The sequence below is a fragment of the Psammomys obesus genome, unplaced genomic scaffold (genome assembly GCF_907164565.1).
Source record: "Psammomys obesus unplaced genomic scaffold, mPsaObe1.curated_primary_1811, whole genome shotgun sequence".
In the NCBI taxonomy this organism is placed as follows: domain Eukaryota; kingdom Metazoa; phylum Chordata; class Mammalia; order Rodentia; family Muridae; genus Psammomys; species Psammomys obesus.
This window is the reverse complement of record NW_026594311.1, coordinates 2,975,033-2,993,986: the sequence shown is the minus strand read 5'-3', so window position 1 is coordinate 2,993,986 and position 18,954 is coordinate 2,975,033. Positions and strand designations below refer to the sequence as shown.

The window sequence follows — 18,954 nt, the reverse complement described above, 5'->3', positions numbered from 1 at the left end:
AGTGAGCAGCAAAGAGACCCTGCCTCAAACAAGGAGGAAGAACCACATCCAAGGTGTCCTCTGACCTCCACAAGCGTGCCATGGAAAACACATGTGCATGCATGCATGCATGCATGCGCGCGCACACACACACACACACACACACACACACACAGTGTTGGGGGGAGAAGAAAAGAAATGCAGTTGACTTTTATTTACTAGTTTTTATGTCCAGCATATTTGCTGGACTATTATTAAGTCTAATAACCTCTCTGTAGATTCCTTGGGGTGTCCTACATAGACAATCACATCCACCAATCATAATGGATTCTTTATCTGTGTCACTATACTGGGAAGCATCTCAAGTAAGAGCTGAATAGAAGCTTCATCTTGTATTACCAAGAGCCTCACTTACATGTGAAAATTATCGCAGGCACATGTTCAGGGTCTTCCCACACATCCTGTAAGCAGTCGCCCTTTGAGCATCCTTCAAGCCCAGGCCAAGGGCAAAGACAGACAAGGACAAAACTGGTGTTGGTGCTGCCAGTAAGCTCAGGACCAGTTGGGCACAACATTCCAGGGGCCTGGGCATCTGGGACACGACCTAGGAAAGGCAATTCAGAATCCCAGGTGTCCTGAATCTTATCTCCTGGTGAGGACTGCAGCCAGGAAAGGACCACTCTAAAATACAGGGCCAAAGCAGCTTCCATGGGTGCCACATCTCAGAGCACTACTGATGAAAAGTAAAAAGGTCTGCCAGGTGGTGGTGGCACACCTTTAATCCCAGACTCGGGAGGCAGAGGCAGGAGGATCTCTTTGAGTTTGGGGCCAGTCTGGTCTACAGAGTGAGTTCCAGGACAGCCAGGGCTACACAGAGAAACCCTGTCTGGAAAAACAAAATAAAAAGTAAGAGGTCATGAACTTGAAAGAACTGAATTTGATCTCGCTTTCCGTTTTCTAAGCTCACAGTGTCCTCATTTGTGAAGTGGAGCTGATGCCAAGCTTGCTGCTCAGGGAGAACAACAGGTGGAATGGAGATGTTAATGAGAAGGGCCTGGAAAATGCAGAATTTTCAAGGAGTGTGAGCTCTCAGATGCTGGGCAGGATGCAGAGTTGGTTTACTGAGGAAGCAACTTTTGATGATGAATGGTGGTAGTCAAGGAGCTGGCCATGCTGACATAGGAGGGGGGATGGTACTCTAGAATGGCAAAGACAGGCACCACACTGCACAGGCAAGTGATGAGACTTCATGGGGTGCTCAGCAGAGCAGCACAGCTGACCTCTCTGAGCTCACTCTGGCTACTCTGGGGTGGCGGTGGGAGGGCAGGGCAGGACTTAAGGAAGAGCAAGGGTAACAGGGAGCCCTGTGAGTAGGGGACCGATGTCATCAGGTGAGAGGATGAGGTAGATAAGGCAGGCTGGGGACAGTCCTTAGGGATGGTGAGACCAGCCCGGAGCCCATCTTGGAGGTAGGCATGGCAGGGTTTTTTTATTATTTTTTTTGTTTTTGTTTTTTTTCCACAAACAGACACATAAGCACAGTTATTACACATGAACACCCAGGGGGACAGAGCTGCTGCTGACTGAGGCAGAAAAGGCCAAGGGAGGAGACAGGTCTGCTTGAGACACACGGAAGCATCTAAATGGAACATAAAGGGCAGTTTGGGTTCCCAGCCTCAGAGAAAGGAATCTGGTCAGATGGATGAACTAGAAAGCGCATGAGCTGAGGCTTCCGTAAGCTCTGGGACCCTCCTCCATTTAGGGCTGAGGGGCTGAGGAATAACAAGCAAAAGAAGGACCAGGTGTGGGGGAGGGGGAGAAAGATGCACGCTCTTGTGGGAGAGAAGCTATTCCAAGGAGAACTAAATCAACTGGACTGAAAGCAATGTGAAAGTGTCTGACAAACTAAAATCAGAAGTCCAGTCACGGGCTACATGGAACTATCACCATTGGAGACCGTGTTTACAACAATGGTCCCAGAGGACTGTGTTGCCTAGTGATACTGTAGACATCTTGCTTTAGTCCACACAATGGTATCCACACCAATCACTTAGGGACACAGTTCTCAACATGCCTGTCCTTGCACCAGGCATGGCTATACACCTGCTAGAGCTTCATTCCCTGGTAAATGAACAAGTGAATGAATGGCAAGAAAGTCGTGTTCCCTGCTCTCCACAGGCTCTGGGCCTTGGCAGCAACAAGCGTGCTTTTCAGCTTGTGTCAGTGACTGGGGCGCATGCTTCACCCAGCAGAGCCTGACAAAAAGCACAGGAATGAGCACTTTTCCCCTTGCCTCCTCCAGGCGTGATCGTGCTCCCAGATTTAACGTCTCGCTATGCCATTTCCTGCCCACCCTGGCTTCAGTGCCGGCCTTGGCCCTCAGCTTCAGAATCTTAGTCAACTTCTACACCCTTTTACCCCATATTTTACCTTACATTTCATATATGGAGCTTATATATGTACATCCAAAATCCAATTTTATTATCTCCTCTTTATGTTTTTCCTTGCTGGATATTCAAACCTGTGTTAAAGACATTATTACAAGAGCAATGAGGTGCAAGCATAAAGAGCCCAGAAGCCCAGTAAATATGTATGTAAATATGCAATTTTAATATATCATAGAAGTAGTGTTAGGAGTCAGTGTAGGCTTGGGAAGCCATTTAGAGTCTTCTTTTTCATAAATATGTATGTATGTGTGTCTGTGAGTGTGCAGATGTCTATAGGGGCCAAAAGAGTACGTCAGATACCCTGGAGCTGAAGTTACAGGAGGTTTGAGCCCCCTCACTCAGGTCCTGGGAATGGAACCCAGGTCCTCTGGAAGAGCAGGACATACTCTCAACCTCAGAGCCATCTCACCATACTCTAGCATCTCCCTCATTATCCTTTATCAGCATGGACTCTAGATTGAACACTTAAATGTAAATCAGTCAAATCATTACAAACTAGAAACCAATACACATAATTAAAGCTCCGTGACTTAGAGGGACCATTTTAAGCAAATTCCAACAGCAGTAACTTGTCCAATCCGTACTCCACACCTGGCATTCCACTTTTCCCAGGCATTCATGCCTTCCCCCAGTCAACCACAGAATTCTGCTGCTTTTACCTCTTAGCACCGCCTTGTCACCCCTCATTTCTATGTCCACTGTCCCTGCTGCCTCCACATCACATATTGCTACCTCCCACTTTACGAATCACCTGCTGGCCAATCAGTCCACCTGCCTCCGGGGAGAGCCACACAGTGCCAGGGAGATCTTCCTGCCACACACTTCTCACCCTTCAGGAAGGTTCCCAGTGCCATCTGTTGCCTCCCAGCCTCAGTCTAGACCCTTGGGAAGGTTCTCAGCCTTGGTCTTCTCTGGCACAGCTGTCCCTCCAGCCTTCCTGCAGGAGTCCAGTGTGCTGGGCAGATGTGCTACAAGACAACATATTCATCCCTCCTTAGCTTGCTAGAGAGCAGCAGCATGGAGCCCATCACACAGAGACTCCAGTGCAACTTTCTAGTGCATCTTTCCCTGCCCCCTCAACCCCACTGTCTGGGACCCACATCCATGGGTGACTCATCCTGTGCACAGTGCCCAAGGCCCACATGAAAAGATTTTACTTTGCACTAATATCAGAAAAAAATGAATATAGCAGTATTAATTACATGACTATAATCCCAGCCTGGATTATGTTCCTCTTTATGTTAGTGCAACCATCAAATATGTGACTGTGTATATATTCAATATATATATATATATATATATGTGTGTGTGTGTGTATATATGTGTGTATATATATATATATATATATATATATATATATATATATATACACACACACAATTCTCTTACATTTATTCATTCATTGTGCGTGTTTGTACTTGTACACCTGCATGCCATGGCATGCATGTGAAGGTCAGAGGACCACTCATGGGAGTTTGTTCCTTCTATCATGTGGGTCCTGGGGATCAAATTTCAATCCTCAGCCTTGGCAGCAAACACTCTTGCCCACCAAGCCATCTTGCCGGCCCTGTTTTCATCATTCATTTTGCTCTTTTATAATTACACATATGTGTGTGCACAACAGGCCTGTGCACATATGTGTGGTGCCTGCAGAGGCTGGAAGCTTTGAATCCTCCTGGCTAGAGTTACAGGTAGTATTGGGTCACACGATATGGGTGCTGGGAAGCTAACTCAGTTCCTGTGGAAAAGTCACCAGCCCTATTTTTATCACTTTAAATGAAAGCAGAGTGCCTGGGGCCCGGGTGATAGGACCTGCTGTGGTCTTCCGGATGGAGCATTCACACTTTCATCACAGCTTTCATTCCCTGCTTGTTACTGCAGGGCAGCAGGATGCTGGCTGCGTTTCCAGCTGTCAGCTCTAAATTCCAGGAAAGGGAACACAGCATGCATGCATCTTCAGTTATCAGGGAAGCACAAAGCTTCACCACAAAGACTTGGGCATCTGTCTAACTGCCAGACCAAGGAGTTGAGTAGTTAGCCTCCGACCCCAACAGCAGAGTACTGAACGCTGGATTCAGGACATGAAGGCCCATAGGATTAGACCCTATTCCACCCTTGTTAACCCATCCCTGGTCACCCCTGACTGCCACACAATGTCCACCACACTGCACCCTCTGTTACGTCCTGCCACGTGCAGCTTCCTCCACCCTCTCTGGTCAGGAAAGGTTCCTCAGCATCCCAGGTCAGCCTAGCGAGGTACCCATCCCATCATTTTCACAGTTACCTGTGTACAGTCAAACTAAGGGTGGCCAAGGACGGATCTCTACGCATTTGCGCACCTTTCTACTCTGTTGCCTTGATGGAAGCATTGTCTTTCCTCAGTCCCGCCTTTTACCTCCTTTTGCAGGCTCAGACAAGAGTCAGGGCATGCTGGCGCTGGCCATCAGTCCCAATCGGCGATACCTCGCCATCTCCGAGACTGTGCAAGAAAAACCCACCATCACTATTTATGAGCTGTCATCCGTCCCTTGCCGGAAGCGCAAAATCTTGAATAATTTTGACTTCCAAGTTCAAAAGTTTGTTAGCATGGCTTTTTCTCCAGACTCTAAATACCTGCTGACACAGACGTCGCCTCCAGAGTCAAACCTCATCTATTGGCTGTGGGAAAAGCAGAAAGTAATGGCCATTATTAGAGCTGATGTTCAGAACAACCCCATCTACCAGGTACCTCCTGACATGACAAGCGCCTTGCCCACTGTAAAGCAGTTAAGCGCCCAGCTTCGACTCAGCACTTGCTTTGTGTCTCAGTGCTCAGTTCTCCCCCATTTTAAAATGGAGCTTCACAGTAACCACACAAGAAATACGTGGTTGTTATCCCACCTTAGAGATGAGGGCCCTGGGCCTCTGAGGGGCTAAGTAACTCATCCAAGACTGCAGAAGTGGTGAGAGGCAGAGCCCTCTAGTTCCCAATTTTGTCTACTGTCTTTTTTTCCCCCTATGGCCCAGAACTACTGCCCAGGTGCAGGTTAGACCCAGCTGTGATGACTGAAATGCACTCCTCTTGGTTCTGGCCCCTTTGCAGTAGACTTCTGGGCAGTAGGAAGATTTCAGGAATGGCATATAAAGTGGTAGGTTTGGGTTCTTATTTTGTTCGGGAGGGGTGTTAGTTTTGGGTTTGAATCAGGTTATGACCACATAGCTCAGACTATCCATGAATTCATGGTCTTGCCTGCCTCTGCCTCCTAAGTGCTGGGATTAGAGATGGGTGCCAGCATGCCCACCAAAAAAGGTAGATGTGTAGGAAACTGCCAATGAAGTCACAGGTGTGTGGAGAACTGAATTTTCTATTGCAGTTGAAGAGCAAAATGAAGACCATTTAGGAAACCAGATGACTGCCTAGGCAGGGACACCCCCCCCCCCGGTTTTATCTCTCTGCAGTCACCCCTGCCCAGCATCTTATATTCATATTCGCAACTTCAAGAAGTCAGTACTGTCCATGTTCAGAGACACCAGCTTGCTAGAGCCTCAGGCCCGAATCACTCATCTCCCAAGGGTAGATGTGCAAGCCTGGATACCATATCCATTCTCAGTACAGAGAAAATGAGTGTTAATTGACGAATCACAAAGGCAGGGAAAACTGGAAGGCTGTTTCATCCAGACCATAGTGTCCAGTGATGACCCCTGCTGAGCACAGAGACTGCTGCCTCTGCAGCAGATCACTGGCATTTCCTAGGTGCCCACTATGAACCTAGCCTCACGGACTCAGCAGCAACACACCCCCAAGTTGCTCTGTTGAGGATGGCAGGTTAACTGTCACTAGTGTGTGTTGGGATAAGGGCTCCAGATGAAGGAAATTGGTCTGGTAGAAGACCACATCATCACTCCTGATGTGTGGTTTCTTCCCCCTGGACAGGCCCCCATACACAGGCTCAACCCCTAGTCTCTGCAGCTAAACTTCATTCCATTTCGCTGCTCATACTGGGAGACATGTTGGTGCGTGCCTGTAATCACAGCACTCAGAAAGCTGAGGTGTGAGGAGTAACCGTTTAAGGCCAGCCTAGGCTACCAAAAAGAAGTTTGTCCTACTTTAAAAAAAAAATTATTAAAAAAAAAATTATTGTCCATCCGGTAGACATAGACATGTATCTTTAACTAGTATAAAATTCCAGCATTTGGTGATATGTACAAGATATTATGAACTACCAAAAGTGAGTATTAACTGGTGAGGTGAGGAATAACTATCAAGATTCATCTTATCTTTTTTTTTTTTTTTAATTATTTTATCTCCTAACATTTTGCAGGTTAGCATCAATCCCCAAGATAATACTCAATTGTGCATCACTGGAACCGGGATATTTAAGCTTCTCCGTTTTGCTGAAGGAACCCTAAAGCAAACCAATTTCCAGAGGGGAGAATTCCCAAACTACCTAGCCCATGCTTGGGTGTCTGAGGAACGGATCATTGTTGGCACTGACACCGGCAGGCTCTTTCTTTACGAATCTGGAGATCAACGCTGGGAGACAAGCATCATGGTCAAGGAGTCTACAAGCTCCAAGAGCCTGGAGGTCATCCAGGAGTCAGAGAGGTAATGGTGTCCCCTGCTGGGCTAGCGCCCACCCTCATTGCCCTGCCAAAGTTATATAAAATGAGCTTCTTCCTGAAGCCTCTCACCAAGGCTAGAGAAATGGCTCAGCAGGTAAGAGCACTCACTGCTCTGGCAGAGGACACAGGTTTGGTTCCCAGCACCCACATGGCACCTGATAACCATTCCGGGGATCTGGCAGCCTCTACTGGCCTCTGTGGGCAGTACACTTACAGACATGCAGGCTAGACACCTGCATGAAGAAATCTTTCTGCCACTCACCATCACTCCACCTTGAAAACCAACTGTGCTTGTTTCTTCCTTCTCTTTTAGCCTCTATCAGCATTCAAAGCACAAACCTGGCAGTTAATGACAATAGTCCACAGACAAGTCTTTTTTATTTTTATGCCTAATCTCATTTTATACACAGTTCAGTATGACAAATCTTCAAAATTGTAGATTTTTTTTTCTTCAAAAGCATGTTTTCTATGACTGGCTGCGTGCCTAATTTACCAAATCCATGTAATAAATGCCTTTGGAGCCCTCTCAGTGTACACAGTGCCTTGCCATATAGTAGGAACACAGGCCCTCAGGCATTGACAGTTCAGTAAGAGGCAACAAGGAGCAAAGAGGGCCAAGAAAATGGACTCCGTAGACCTGACAGAGGCTCTGTGGTAAGGGAAGGGATGCAGGAAGGGGTGCTGGGTTTCATCCTCCTTGTAACACGAGTGGTCACATGTCACGCAGTGGAATGTACTGTGGGACCTGTCAGGCACTGCTGACATACGCTCTTGAGTCCCATCCCTCACAGTGCATGTCATTGTAAGACCAGGGGACCAGGGCCCAAAGGAGTTAAGTCACTTGCCCAAGAGCTCAGCATCGCTCCGTGATGGGACTAGTGTTTCATTTTATTCATTTTATTCCCTCTGAGCCCAGAGCCCACGCTCCCCGCCACCTGGCACCCTGTGGATTCTTCCTTCTCAGTATCTTCTGTTTGCCCCATCTCCCACTGTCCCCTACCCATGCCAGCTGGTTCCTCCTTATTTTTGTGACTTGTGTAAGGGCTTCCTAGGAAATTATTGATGGAATTGTTCCGTTACTGGTTAATACTTACATTAGATATTCAGATAATCCTTTATATGCCAACAAATCTTGGAATTTTACAATGATATTTGATGAAGACACATGTTTACATCTGCTATGCACAGTATTTCAATGGGTCCAGGACTTAGCCCTACCCAAGTAGCCCTGCCTCTCTCCTCTCCTGAAAGGAGCATGAGCTCTCACCTCTGGGCACCTTGAATAACCAATGTATTCACTTGTTAGTGTGTTCAGTCAAGTGTGGTTCCCTTTGTCCATTTCCTGCCCCAACACATAAACACCCATTCCTATTTGCCCTGGAAGGCCTGGCTAAGGGCACTTGGTCTCTGCTCACCTTGGACAGGTGCACCTCCTCAGTCCCTGTCCTCAGAAAGCCTGTGTTACTCGTGGCCGGCTCTTTGTGGCATGCCTAGTTTCCCCTTAACACTCCTAAGTAGATGAGCCCAAGACTTGAAGTTTTCCAAGGCAAGGACTGCACTGGTCTCATTACTGTTGTTTCACGGAGCCATTATAACTCTAAATTACCATTTATGAACAGGTATAAACATTTATCATATGAGTGAATGAATGAAAAGAGAGACCTGGGTTCAGATCTCAGTTCTGGCAGGGTTGTGTGATCCTAGCAAACTCTTATCTGCTGAACCACTTCTCTCTAAACAAAATAATAATCACCATCCTCAGCCTAGCGAGCATTCTCACTGCCCTATGTAGAGTTTCAAGCAGTTTTTGGCCACAGAGAAGGAGATCAGTAGATGGCATCACTCACAGCCAAAGCTATCCCACCCATCTCTCAGGAGACAGGGTCTCGTTATGTGACCTCCATACTGGTACTCACTATCCAGACCAGGCTGATCCCAGAGATCCACCTGCCTATGCTTTCTGTGCCCTGGAATTAAATTTGTGTGCCACTGTTTATGTCTCTCTCCCCCTCTCCACTCTTTTCCTCCAGAACTCCATGCTTCTCCTTAGGATTAGCTCCGAAAACATAACGTGCTCTTTCCTTTTCCAGCCTGATCGAGTTTCCACCACGCAGCTCCCCAGTCCCCTCCGTTGAACAGGTCGTGACAGCTACTGACTCCCGCCAGCTGGCCATGCCCCAAGTATTCGCCATCGCTGCCTATTCAAAGGGCTTTGCCTGCTCTGCTGGGCCAGGGAGAGTGCTGCTGTTTGAGAAGGTGGAAGATAAGGACTTTTACCGGGAGAGCAGGGAAATCCGGGTAAGGCAGGCAGGCAGGAAGAAGAAAGCAAGCAGGGGTCCTTGTTGTTCTGCAGAGCTCTGACAGAGCATTTTGTGGGGAAGGACTAGGCAGAGACCAAGACAAAGAACCTGTCCTGAGAAATTTAGGAGCCGGTAAACTGGATTGGGATTTAGAAGAAGCAAGGTCTGGATTTGAGTCCTGTGGGGAAATGTGGTAAATTACACTTTCTCCCTGAATCTTAGTGCCTCATAACTCTTCTGCTATTACACCCATGATAATAAGCATACTGCTCAGCACACACATTTATGGAATAAATGATGCAGAAATGACCTGGACCAGCAGGTTGTTCTTCAATGACAGGGATCTGAGGGGGACGACCAGGAGATGAGAAACTAAAGAGGATAGAAAAGTTTGGGATCAGGAGGTCTTACACTGATAGCTCATGCAAGCAAGTTTATTAAATACAGCATTGGACTGGAAAGATGGCTCAGAGGTTAAGAGCACTGGCTGCTTTTCCAGAGGTCCTGAGTAACGACATGGTGGCTCCCAACCATCTATAATGAGATCTGGTACCCTCTTCTGGCATGTAGGCAGAACACTGTATACATAATAAATAAATCTTTTTTTAAAAAGAAAAAGAAATACAGCATCTTATATACAGCTTGCAGGGGGAGAACGGGACAGAGTCCATGGAAACCTGTTATACAGTGTGATAAAGTCAGGAGGAAGCTAATCGTGCAGTGTTACACAAGGGGAACATAGAGTATCTCAAGTACATCACAGATCAAGCACTCAATGGTCTTGGCACTGAAAACCATAGCCCTTCGAGGGGGAAAGGTCAGAAAATCCCAGTTTCCCCAAGGCCCTGGTCCCCAGCCATTCCTGGCCTTGCATGGCCTCACCTGGTTTTAGACAAGGAATTAAGTTATTTCTCCACACACCAGAGTCCCAGGGAAAGTCTCAGGGTATCCTGGCCCGCCACACAGAAAGCTATGGAGACAGGTGCAATACAGCAGCTGGGAGAAGAACCCAGAAGGCTCCTTGGTATTTGGTGCTATTCCTGAAGGATCTAAGAAAATAAATGACACTTGACAAGAGGTCGTAAGCCAGGAACTCCAGGTGGAGACCACAGCTTAAGCCATGGCACCCTGGCGGCAGAAGGGGGAGCAATGGCGTGCTTAGGACATGCCCTGCTGCCCAGTACAGAGGGGCTCGTGACACTTGAAAGGAAAAGAGGGGCAACTGTGAACAGTGAAAAGTAACAAATGCCAGTCTGGAACATACAAAGATTGGGGGTGGTAATGGGTTCTGTTTAAGAAAAATTGACCTCCCCATGATACATAGTGTCAGACACGAATCAGTGACTTACAGGCTGAGATGAGCCATTGTTCCTACAGCTCCCAGGTTGAGAAGCTCTAAGAAACTAAGGCCTGAGAGAGAGCCAGGGTGCAGAAATGGCTCATGCAGGCTGGCCCATCAACATGCCTGGTCAGTCACAGGCACTATATAAGGGGATAGGAAATCTAATTTTACTATGTCTCGTTGGGAGCCACAGCTTCTCTCCAAGCCTAGGGTTGTGACCCCTTATCCTTCCCTCTCCCTTTAGCCCACCCCATCTTGTAGAAGGGCCACCACTTCCCTCCAAGACCCCGAAGTACACACAGGTATACTGGGGGCCAAGTGATCCCATGTTCTTGGCTTCCAACAGGTGGACATCTGGGGTGGGTTTAAATGAATATGCATGTTCCCGGGTCTCACACTGGGGTGCCTGGCCTGCTCATTCCCACAGCTGTCTAGCCATTCAAATGCTAGCTGCTGCAAAAGGAGCACTCAGTGCTATTTAAAACCAATACAAGCAGAGCCACACCAACCCTCCCTTCTCCAGGCCCAAGCAAGAAGAGGGGGGTAGCCTGGCCAGGAGCCTGTGAATTAAAAGTACCCCTGGGACCCCTGTGGCCAAGGACTGGGACTGAGAACGACTGATGGCTGTCTGTGCCTTGAGCAGATCCCGATGGACCCACAAAGCAATGACCCATCTCAGTCAGACAAACAGGATGTTCTGTGCCTGTGCTTCAGCCCATCGGAAGAAACCCTCATCGCCAGCACCAACAAGAGCCAGCTCTACACCATCACCATGTCCCTGACAGAGATCAGCAAGGTGAGCCTCCTCCAAGGGCATCAGTCCCCTTCCAGTCCACGCTGGGATGCCCATCTGAAGGGCTGCTCACCCCGTGGACAGAATCTCACACAAAGCTCTGTATGGTTCATGGACCCTGATCACATGAGCAAACAGAAAAGCCGAGCAAGCAGAGGGGTGAGGGTGGGAGTGCCCCTTGGCGTTGCCTATCAAATCCAAATCCTGCAAGTCCTGCCAGGAGTTGCATCTCATTGAATTTAATCTACTACCATACCTAGTCACGGCCCAAAGGTGGAGATATGAAAATCTTTGTAGTTGCTTCTTTTGGCTTGTTTTGGAGTTGCAGAGGAGACTATCACAAAACACTCCAAAAGAAGCTCTCACTGTTCATTGTACACTTCATCAGTAAGATATCATTTCACCTGTGTCCCCAAGCAGCATGGACTCAAATACATAAAGTGAGGAAAACAGATCACCTACAGTCACAGTCAGGGCTTTTGAACATATCCTTTTTAGTCATATTTTGGGTAGTATGTTATTGCTATTTGTGAGGGTTTTGTCTGTTTGTTTGTGAGACAGGAACTCATATAGCCATAGTATCTAAAAGTGACCTTGAACTTCTGACCTTCCTGCCTCTACCTCAGTGGCAGAGGCATCACCTTTTTTATTCATACCATGCTGGGGTCGGACCCAGGTTTTCATGTATATGCTAGGCAAGCACTCTACCAGCCGGGCTACATCTCCAGCCCAGCGGTGTTTTATAGCAGCCTCGTTATTCACAGCTGAACAGCCAGTAGTGCAGTCAATTGTAGACTATATTCATCATCTCATAGAGAAAACAGCCCACACCCTTTAACTGTCATCCCGCCACAGTCCCTCCCACCTCAGCCTAAGTAAGCGCTAGATCTATTCCATAGATGATAGATTTGCTCATTCTGTATAAGATGTAGATTTGCTTATTCTGTATCGTGTGCCGGCAGACACGATGCTAGAGAAGGAGCTGAGAGTCCTACATCTTGATCCTCAGACAGCAGGAAGAAAACTGGCTTGAACTCCTGAGACTTCAAAACCCAGCCCCTTAGTCATACCTACTGCAAGGCCACACTTCCTAATAGCACCCACCCGCTATGGGCCTCTGGGGGCCATTTTCTTTCAAAACCACCATGCTCGGTAGCTCCATGTTGGGCAGTTGAGAAACTGCTTAAATTCCAAGAGGCAGTACTGAGAGCTCCTCATCATGGTTTCAGTTTGCGTTTCCCTGGTGACCATAACACCAGCATCTCTGTCCATCTCCTTGGAAGAAATTCTATTGGGATCTTCCTTCCACTTTTAACTCTGCGCAATCTTTTTACTACTTGGCTCTGAGGGTTACTGTGCATTATAGGCATGGACCTGTGCCTCAGCCTCTTCCCCCAAGTGCTGGGTTGTTGGTATGCCCCATCACCTCTAGAATCTTCTCACTGTCTTGGTATTTCATAAAAGCTCCTATTTTAATAAAGTCTAACTGGTCTATTTTTCTTCTGTGTTTAAGGATCCATCACTACAGCTTTGGGTAATGAAGATAGACCCCTGTCCTTAAGTTTTATAGTATTAGCTCTTTGATTTAATTATTTGATCTATTTTGATTGTGTGTGTGTATGACATGGAGTACAGGACCTGTGGTGGTTTGAATGAAAATGGCCCCCAAAAGCTTAAAGGGAGTGGCACTATTGGGAGGTGTGGCCTTGGTGGAGTAGGTGTGGCCTTGGTCTTCACACATGCTGAGCACACACTCGGCCACTGAGCATCCTTCCAGCCTGGGTCTCACTTGTTACCCATTCACCTTTGGTGTTATTACTCCTGCAGTCAGATTCATATCTGTACATAGTTACCTGTCGCTGTGCCCACATACCTGACAGAAAGCAAATTAGTGGAGGAAGGATTTGGTTTAGTTCACGGTTTGAAGGTACAGTTTATCGTGGAGGAGAAGGCTTGACATCAGGAACAGCTGAGCCTCTGCCAGCAAGAGCCTGAGGCTGCCTGCTCACATCTCTTTGGATCAGGAAGCTGAGCAAACACAAGGCAGGGTGGGGCAGTAACACGTTAGAATCCCCCTCCCCTTCCTTAGCTTCCTTTCCTTCCCAAAGGTTCTACATAGTGGCAAAAGAGTGTCACTAGTTGGGACCAAGTGTTCAAACACCATGAGCCTGTGGAGGACATTTCACATTCAAACCATGAGATCTGAAAAAAAGAAAACAAATAGTATAGGATAGTTAGCATGGAACTTCAGAAAGCAAAGGCATCGAGGGACATATGCAGGCCATAGGGGCTCCTGACCATGGACTCTGAGGGAGACTGGTGCGCTTGCTGATCTGGTCCCTGTCATTCCACAACTACTGGGCCTAGGAGAAGAAAAGAATTGCTTCCCTTGGGGGTGGGAGAGGGAAGTGTGAGCATGTTTAAAAGCCAGTAAGAATGAGCTAGTAGAAACAACGTTACCAGACATTGAAGGTAAAAGGAGTAACAAATACACAGCACCTCTGTCTCAGACAGGAAAGCAGAAAGGAGTGGGTGCATGTAAATTTGTAAGTGGGAAGGCATAAGAGTCGGTGGGAACTCTCATCTCAACCTTTGGCTTGGTCTGGGAACAGGCCTAGCATGTGTTCGCCTCATTCCATTTCCCAACCATCACTCCCCTATGTCATCAGAGAAAATGCCTCAGGTGACAGACACCCGGAACACCCACCGGACCACTCACCCACTGCTCAGTGCTAAATGGCCCTCACGTAATTAGTATGGTCTCTACGAAGGGAAAGTTGCCATTACTTACTAAGATGCTTAAAAATATTTATAGCACTTACCCAGAATTCCACACCTGGAAATGTATCCTGAGGAAGTACTGAGAGATACACGAAGCCGTAGGTGGAAGGACATTCAGTCTACAGGGTTATTCTGGAGTAACAAAGTTAGAAGCCACACTCATGCTCCCACAGAGGAGGAATGGTTAAAGCCTAGGACACTAGATTTGTGTTGCCATTAAAATAATAAATGTTTAAAGTTTTATTTATTTTTGTGTATGGGTGTTTCGCCCACATGTATATCTGTGTACTATGTGTGTGCCTGGCACTGTAGGAGACCAGAAGAGACCATCAGGGCCCCTGGAACTGAAGTTAAGACCATTTGTAAGATACCGTATGGGTGCAGGGACCGAAACCTGGATCCCCTGTGAGAGCAGTCGGTGATCTTAACCACTGAGCCATCTCTGCAGCCCCTAAAATAATATCTATCTAATGCTCTAATAATTGTTAGAAGATCTTGATCATATTCACACACCCCCATTTCTCCCTCCAACTCCTCTCAGATCTGTCCCCTGTATCCTCCTTTCTGGCCTCCCAAAGCACACATCCTGGTCCTCTGGCTTTTACAGTCTTTCCACCCCCTTTTCTGTGATGTTCCCTGAGCATTCAGTGTGGAGGTTGGGATATAGATGTAGCAGTTGAGGGTGGGCACACTGGGTCGGCTGTTCTCTGCATTTTGACAGTTGTGAATTTCTGTAACGTTCTCCGCTGTCTGGAAAAAAAAAAAAAAAGCAGCTTCTTTTTTTCTAGGTTATTTTTTTTAATTTTTTATTAATTACACATTATTTACTTTGTATCCCCTCTATAGCTCATCCCTCCTCCCCTCCCAATCCTTCCCTTCCTCGCCCTTCTCCACACACGCCCCTCCCCAAGTCCACTGATAGGGGAGGTCGTATTTTCCCTCCTTCTGATCCTAGTCTATTATGTCTCATCAGGAGTGGCTGCATTGTCTTCCTCTGTGGCCTGGAGCAGGCCAATCAGTTCATGTCAGAAACAGCCCCTGTTCCCATTACAATGGAACCCACTTAGACACTAAACTGCCATGTGCTACATCTGTTCAGGGGTTCTAGGTTATCTCCATGCATGGTCCTTGGCTGGGGTATCAGTCTCAGGAAAGACCCCTGTGCTCAGATTTTTTGGTTCTGTTGCTCTCCTTGTGGACCTCCTGTCTTCTCCAGATCTTACTATTTCCCACTTCTTTCATAAGATTCCCTGCACTCTGCCCAAAGGTTGGCCATAAGTCTCAGCACACTTACCTGTGGGTGTAAGAATAAGTACTTAGAATGCAGTTAGAGATTATACTGGTTTAGAAAAAAAGAAAAGAAAAAAGCAGGCTGTAATAGACTCTCCTGTAGGTTCCATGGCCTTGCTTTTTACTTTAAAAATAATAGTGCCCCAGGAAAACCATGTGTAACATTGAAAGAATGTGCCTTAGCATGATTTCTGTATGCACAGGCTAATTAAGGTTCCTGGGTCCTAATTCATGCTGAAAGACACGGTCAGCCTTTTGCTCACCCATCTGGATCTCATTCTGTGTGGTTTCTCCAGGGAGAGCCTGCCCAGTTCGAGTACCTGCTCTACCCAATGCACTCGGCGGCCATCACTGGTCTAGATACTTGCATCCGAAAACCCCTCATTGCCACCTGTTCTCTGGATCGCTCCATCCGCATCTGGAATTATGAAACCAAGTAAGGAGGAAAAGGCTCTGCTTCTATTATGTGCACAGAACGTCAATCTTTAAGTCTGTTTATGCAAAGCGTTTTAATTAGAGAGGCTTACAATCCAATGATCCAGAAGCTTTCTGCTGGAAAAGCCTTTTACTAAAAACCAAATTAGTGAGATGCCTCCCAGTATTGCATGGGCTAGAAAATCACTTTCTGGTTTATTAAATGCTCAGTACATGCCAGACCCTAGAAACATAAAGGTAAGTGCCCCACAGTAGCTCACCTTCCGTTAATAATTTTGTCCCTCCAACTCTGCTGTTCCTTCCCGTTCCCATTTCTCTTGCTACAGGGATCTCTTTTGACCTTTGGCTCCTCCTTTTTTCCCAGTCATATTCTTCTGGTACAGCCTCCATGAGGCTGGACCCATACTCTTCTTTACTCTGTGTGTAGAAGGGGCTGCTTGGAGAAATTACTTGTGGGGAAAGTCCTTGTAATCCTTGGGCTCTCAGAGTGTTCATTACCCGCTGGCATCTTGACCAGTTTCCCTATCTCAGCTGTATTCAGTGCCCACCATTATCTTCAAGCAACCAGAATCCAAGAAACAGTAATTGCACGCCACCAAATAACTCAGACAGGCAAAACCTAATAAAATGGGGGACTTAAGGGGCTAGGCATTCAACTCATAACTCAGTACCTGGCCTTTCTCACAGCACACTGGAGCTATATAAGGAATACCAAGAAGAAGCCTATACAATCAGCCTTCACCCCTCTGGACACTCAATTGTGGTGGGGTTTGCTGACAAACTCCGCCTTATGAATCTGCTCATTGACGACATCCGTCCTTTCAAAGAGTATTCCGTCAGAGCATGCAAAGAGGTAAAGACCATGGGACCAAAGTCTGTCTGGTGGGGCCTTGGTAGCTTACAACAACCAGAGCATCTTTCACCAGACCCTTGGGCACATGCTTCCGTCAATGCTTCTCGTTTTTTTCTTTTCTTTCTCTTTCTTTTCTTTTTTTTTAAGTATTTTATTTTTATGTGCATTTGGTGTTCATATCTTTTTGGGGGTGTCAGATCTCCTAGAGCCGGAGTTACAGCCGGTTGTGAGCTGCCACGTGGGTGCTGGGAATTGAACCCGTGTCCTCTGCAAGAGCAGCCGGTGCTCTAACCACCCAGCAACCTCTTCAGCCCCTGTCCATGCTTTTCTATGCCCACCAAAATAATTTCACTGGACTAAGTCTTTGTGGGATGCCATCTGTGATAGGGCTGGGCGTCTTAGTAAAGATTAAAGAAGAAAAGCAATCCTAAAGTGGGAGTCCCCGCTGGGAGGGTAAAAGCGGAGACTGTGAGGAGCCAGGAACAGTATGAATCGTGAGGTACAGGCGCAGCCCATCATATTTCTCTGAAATGGCTTGAAGAAGCAAGTCAGTGACGGAAAGCATTACCTACCTGCAGACGCCATGAAACTCTGTGCTAGAAGCAGGGAGCTGTAGGATTATTGGCGGTGCCTGGAAACAGCCCTTCCCCACCACCACCCCACCCAGAGTCCTGCCTGAACTCCCCTAGAAAGGTGGTCTCCACTCAGACGCTCACCTTTTGCTTGCTTCCTCCCTGCCCGCAGTGTGCCTTTAGCAATGGAGGACACCTGTTTGCTGCAGTCAATGGAAATGTAATTCACATCTTCACTACCACCAGCCTGGAGAACATTACCAACCTGAAAGGCCACACAGGGAAGGTACGTCAGTGGCCATTGGCCAGGGTGGCAAGGGGCACTGAGTCATGCACTGTGCTGGCCACAGGGCTCACAAAATACCTGCAAAGACAAATTGCAACAAACCGACTCGGTGAAAGAAAAGCATGCGGAAAAAGAAAAAAAGGAAAGCATGCCGTTTGCAAAGGCTTGGTCCTGGGGAAGGGAGGAGGAGTCACACAGACAGAGCTGGTGGCAATAACCATCACATGTGAGAATACCAACCCCACAGAGAGATCAGAGGGAGTGTCAGAGGTCCTGAAGAGTCAGTGGGGATGGAACTCGGATGTCAGGCAGCACACAGGTGAACTGGGATTGCAGAGATTTGCCTGTCCCCAGGGCCTGGAGCCTTATAGATCTCCTAAGTATTTTATACTGGGTCTTCCTTGGTAGCCTTTTACTGAGTCCGGACCAGTACTATAAAACAAGAAATTGGAACAAATGGCAATTAATAAAACTACTGCAGACAACATGATTGAGGAGGCATAAAATTCAAAGGATGTTCAGATTCAGTATCATTTAGGAGTATTATTGTAAGTAAGATCACTGTGTTCTTTTATAATGACATTAAACAAATGAAGTTCATCTTTTAAGAGATGAAGGCAGGGCTAAGATGGCTGAAGACATTGATTTAAGTGGGAATAGCCATTTTACCAAAAGAGCCATTGGGTCAGGAGATGGGCTACTTATAGAAAAAGCAGAAAAAGCAAATGTTAAAGATAATAGGAGCCGAGTCTACAAGTACAGAGAGAGGGAAAGGCCTGAGATGAATGGGTGGTTCAACCAAAGTTAGAGGTAAAGCCATGAGTTTATGGCTTTTAATGCAGAGAGACAGGAGCAGGTGTGTCTATACGTTGGAAGGGAACTTAAGGCCAGTTCTATACAGTTACTTCCCTACAACAGAAATGCTGGCATACTTAAAAAAAAAAAAAAAACTCTTTTATTTACATTTCTTATATCTTTTTCTCCCTACTCCACCCCAATGCCAGGCAGGAGAGAGAAAAGGTTAGTGGGAGAGGGGGCTCAGTTAATCTTAGCTGCTTCCTGCTAGTTAGGGTCATCGGGCTCCTTGGAGACAGTCCAATCCTCATTTCAGGAGATCTCCAACTTCTTGTCTCACAACAGCAACCAGGAGCAGCAAGGAGGAAGCAGGAGCAGCATTGTTCTTTCTTCTGACTGTCTGGGCTCTGGCATTTATTCTCTTTCCAGAGTCCTCAGGTTTAAACTATCCACAGCCGACAAAGAGCTCCTCTCAGAGC

At 47.0% G+C, this 18,954-nt stretch overlaps 1 protein-coding gene across 1 annotated transcript in view; it reads left to right on the top strand.

Annotated features, from left to right (window-relative positions):
• Cfap57 (cilia and flagella associated protein 57) overlaps positions 1-18,954 on the top strand; it is a 64,649-nt gene that overhangs the window by 2,592 nt on the left and 43,103 nt on the right. Inside the window, exons 3-9 of the mRNA XM_055618500.1 lie at positions 4,834-5,150; positions 6,728-7,011; positions 9,119-9,326; positions 11,314-11,466; positions 15,831-15,970; positions 16,657-16,822; positions 17,567-17,680. Coding sequence (XP_055474475.1) covers positions 4,834-5,150; positions 6,728-7,011; positions 9,119-9,326; positions 11,314-11,466; positions 15,831-15,970; positions 16,657-16,822; positions 17,567-17,680 — 1,382 coding nt within the window. The remainder of the gene's footprint in view (positions 1-4,833; positions 5,151-6,727; positions 7,012-9,118; positions 9,327-11,313; positions 11,467-15,830; positions 15,971-16,656; positions 16,823-17,566; positions 17,681-18,954) is intronic.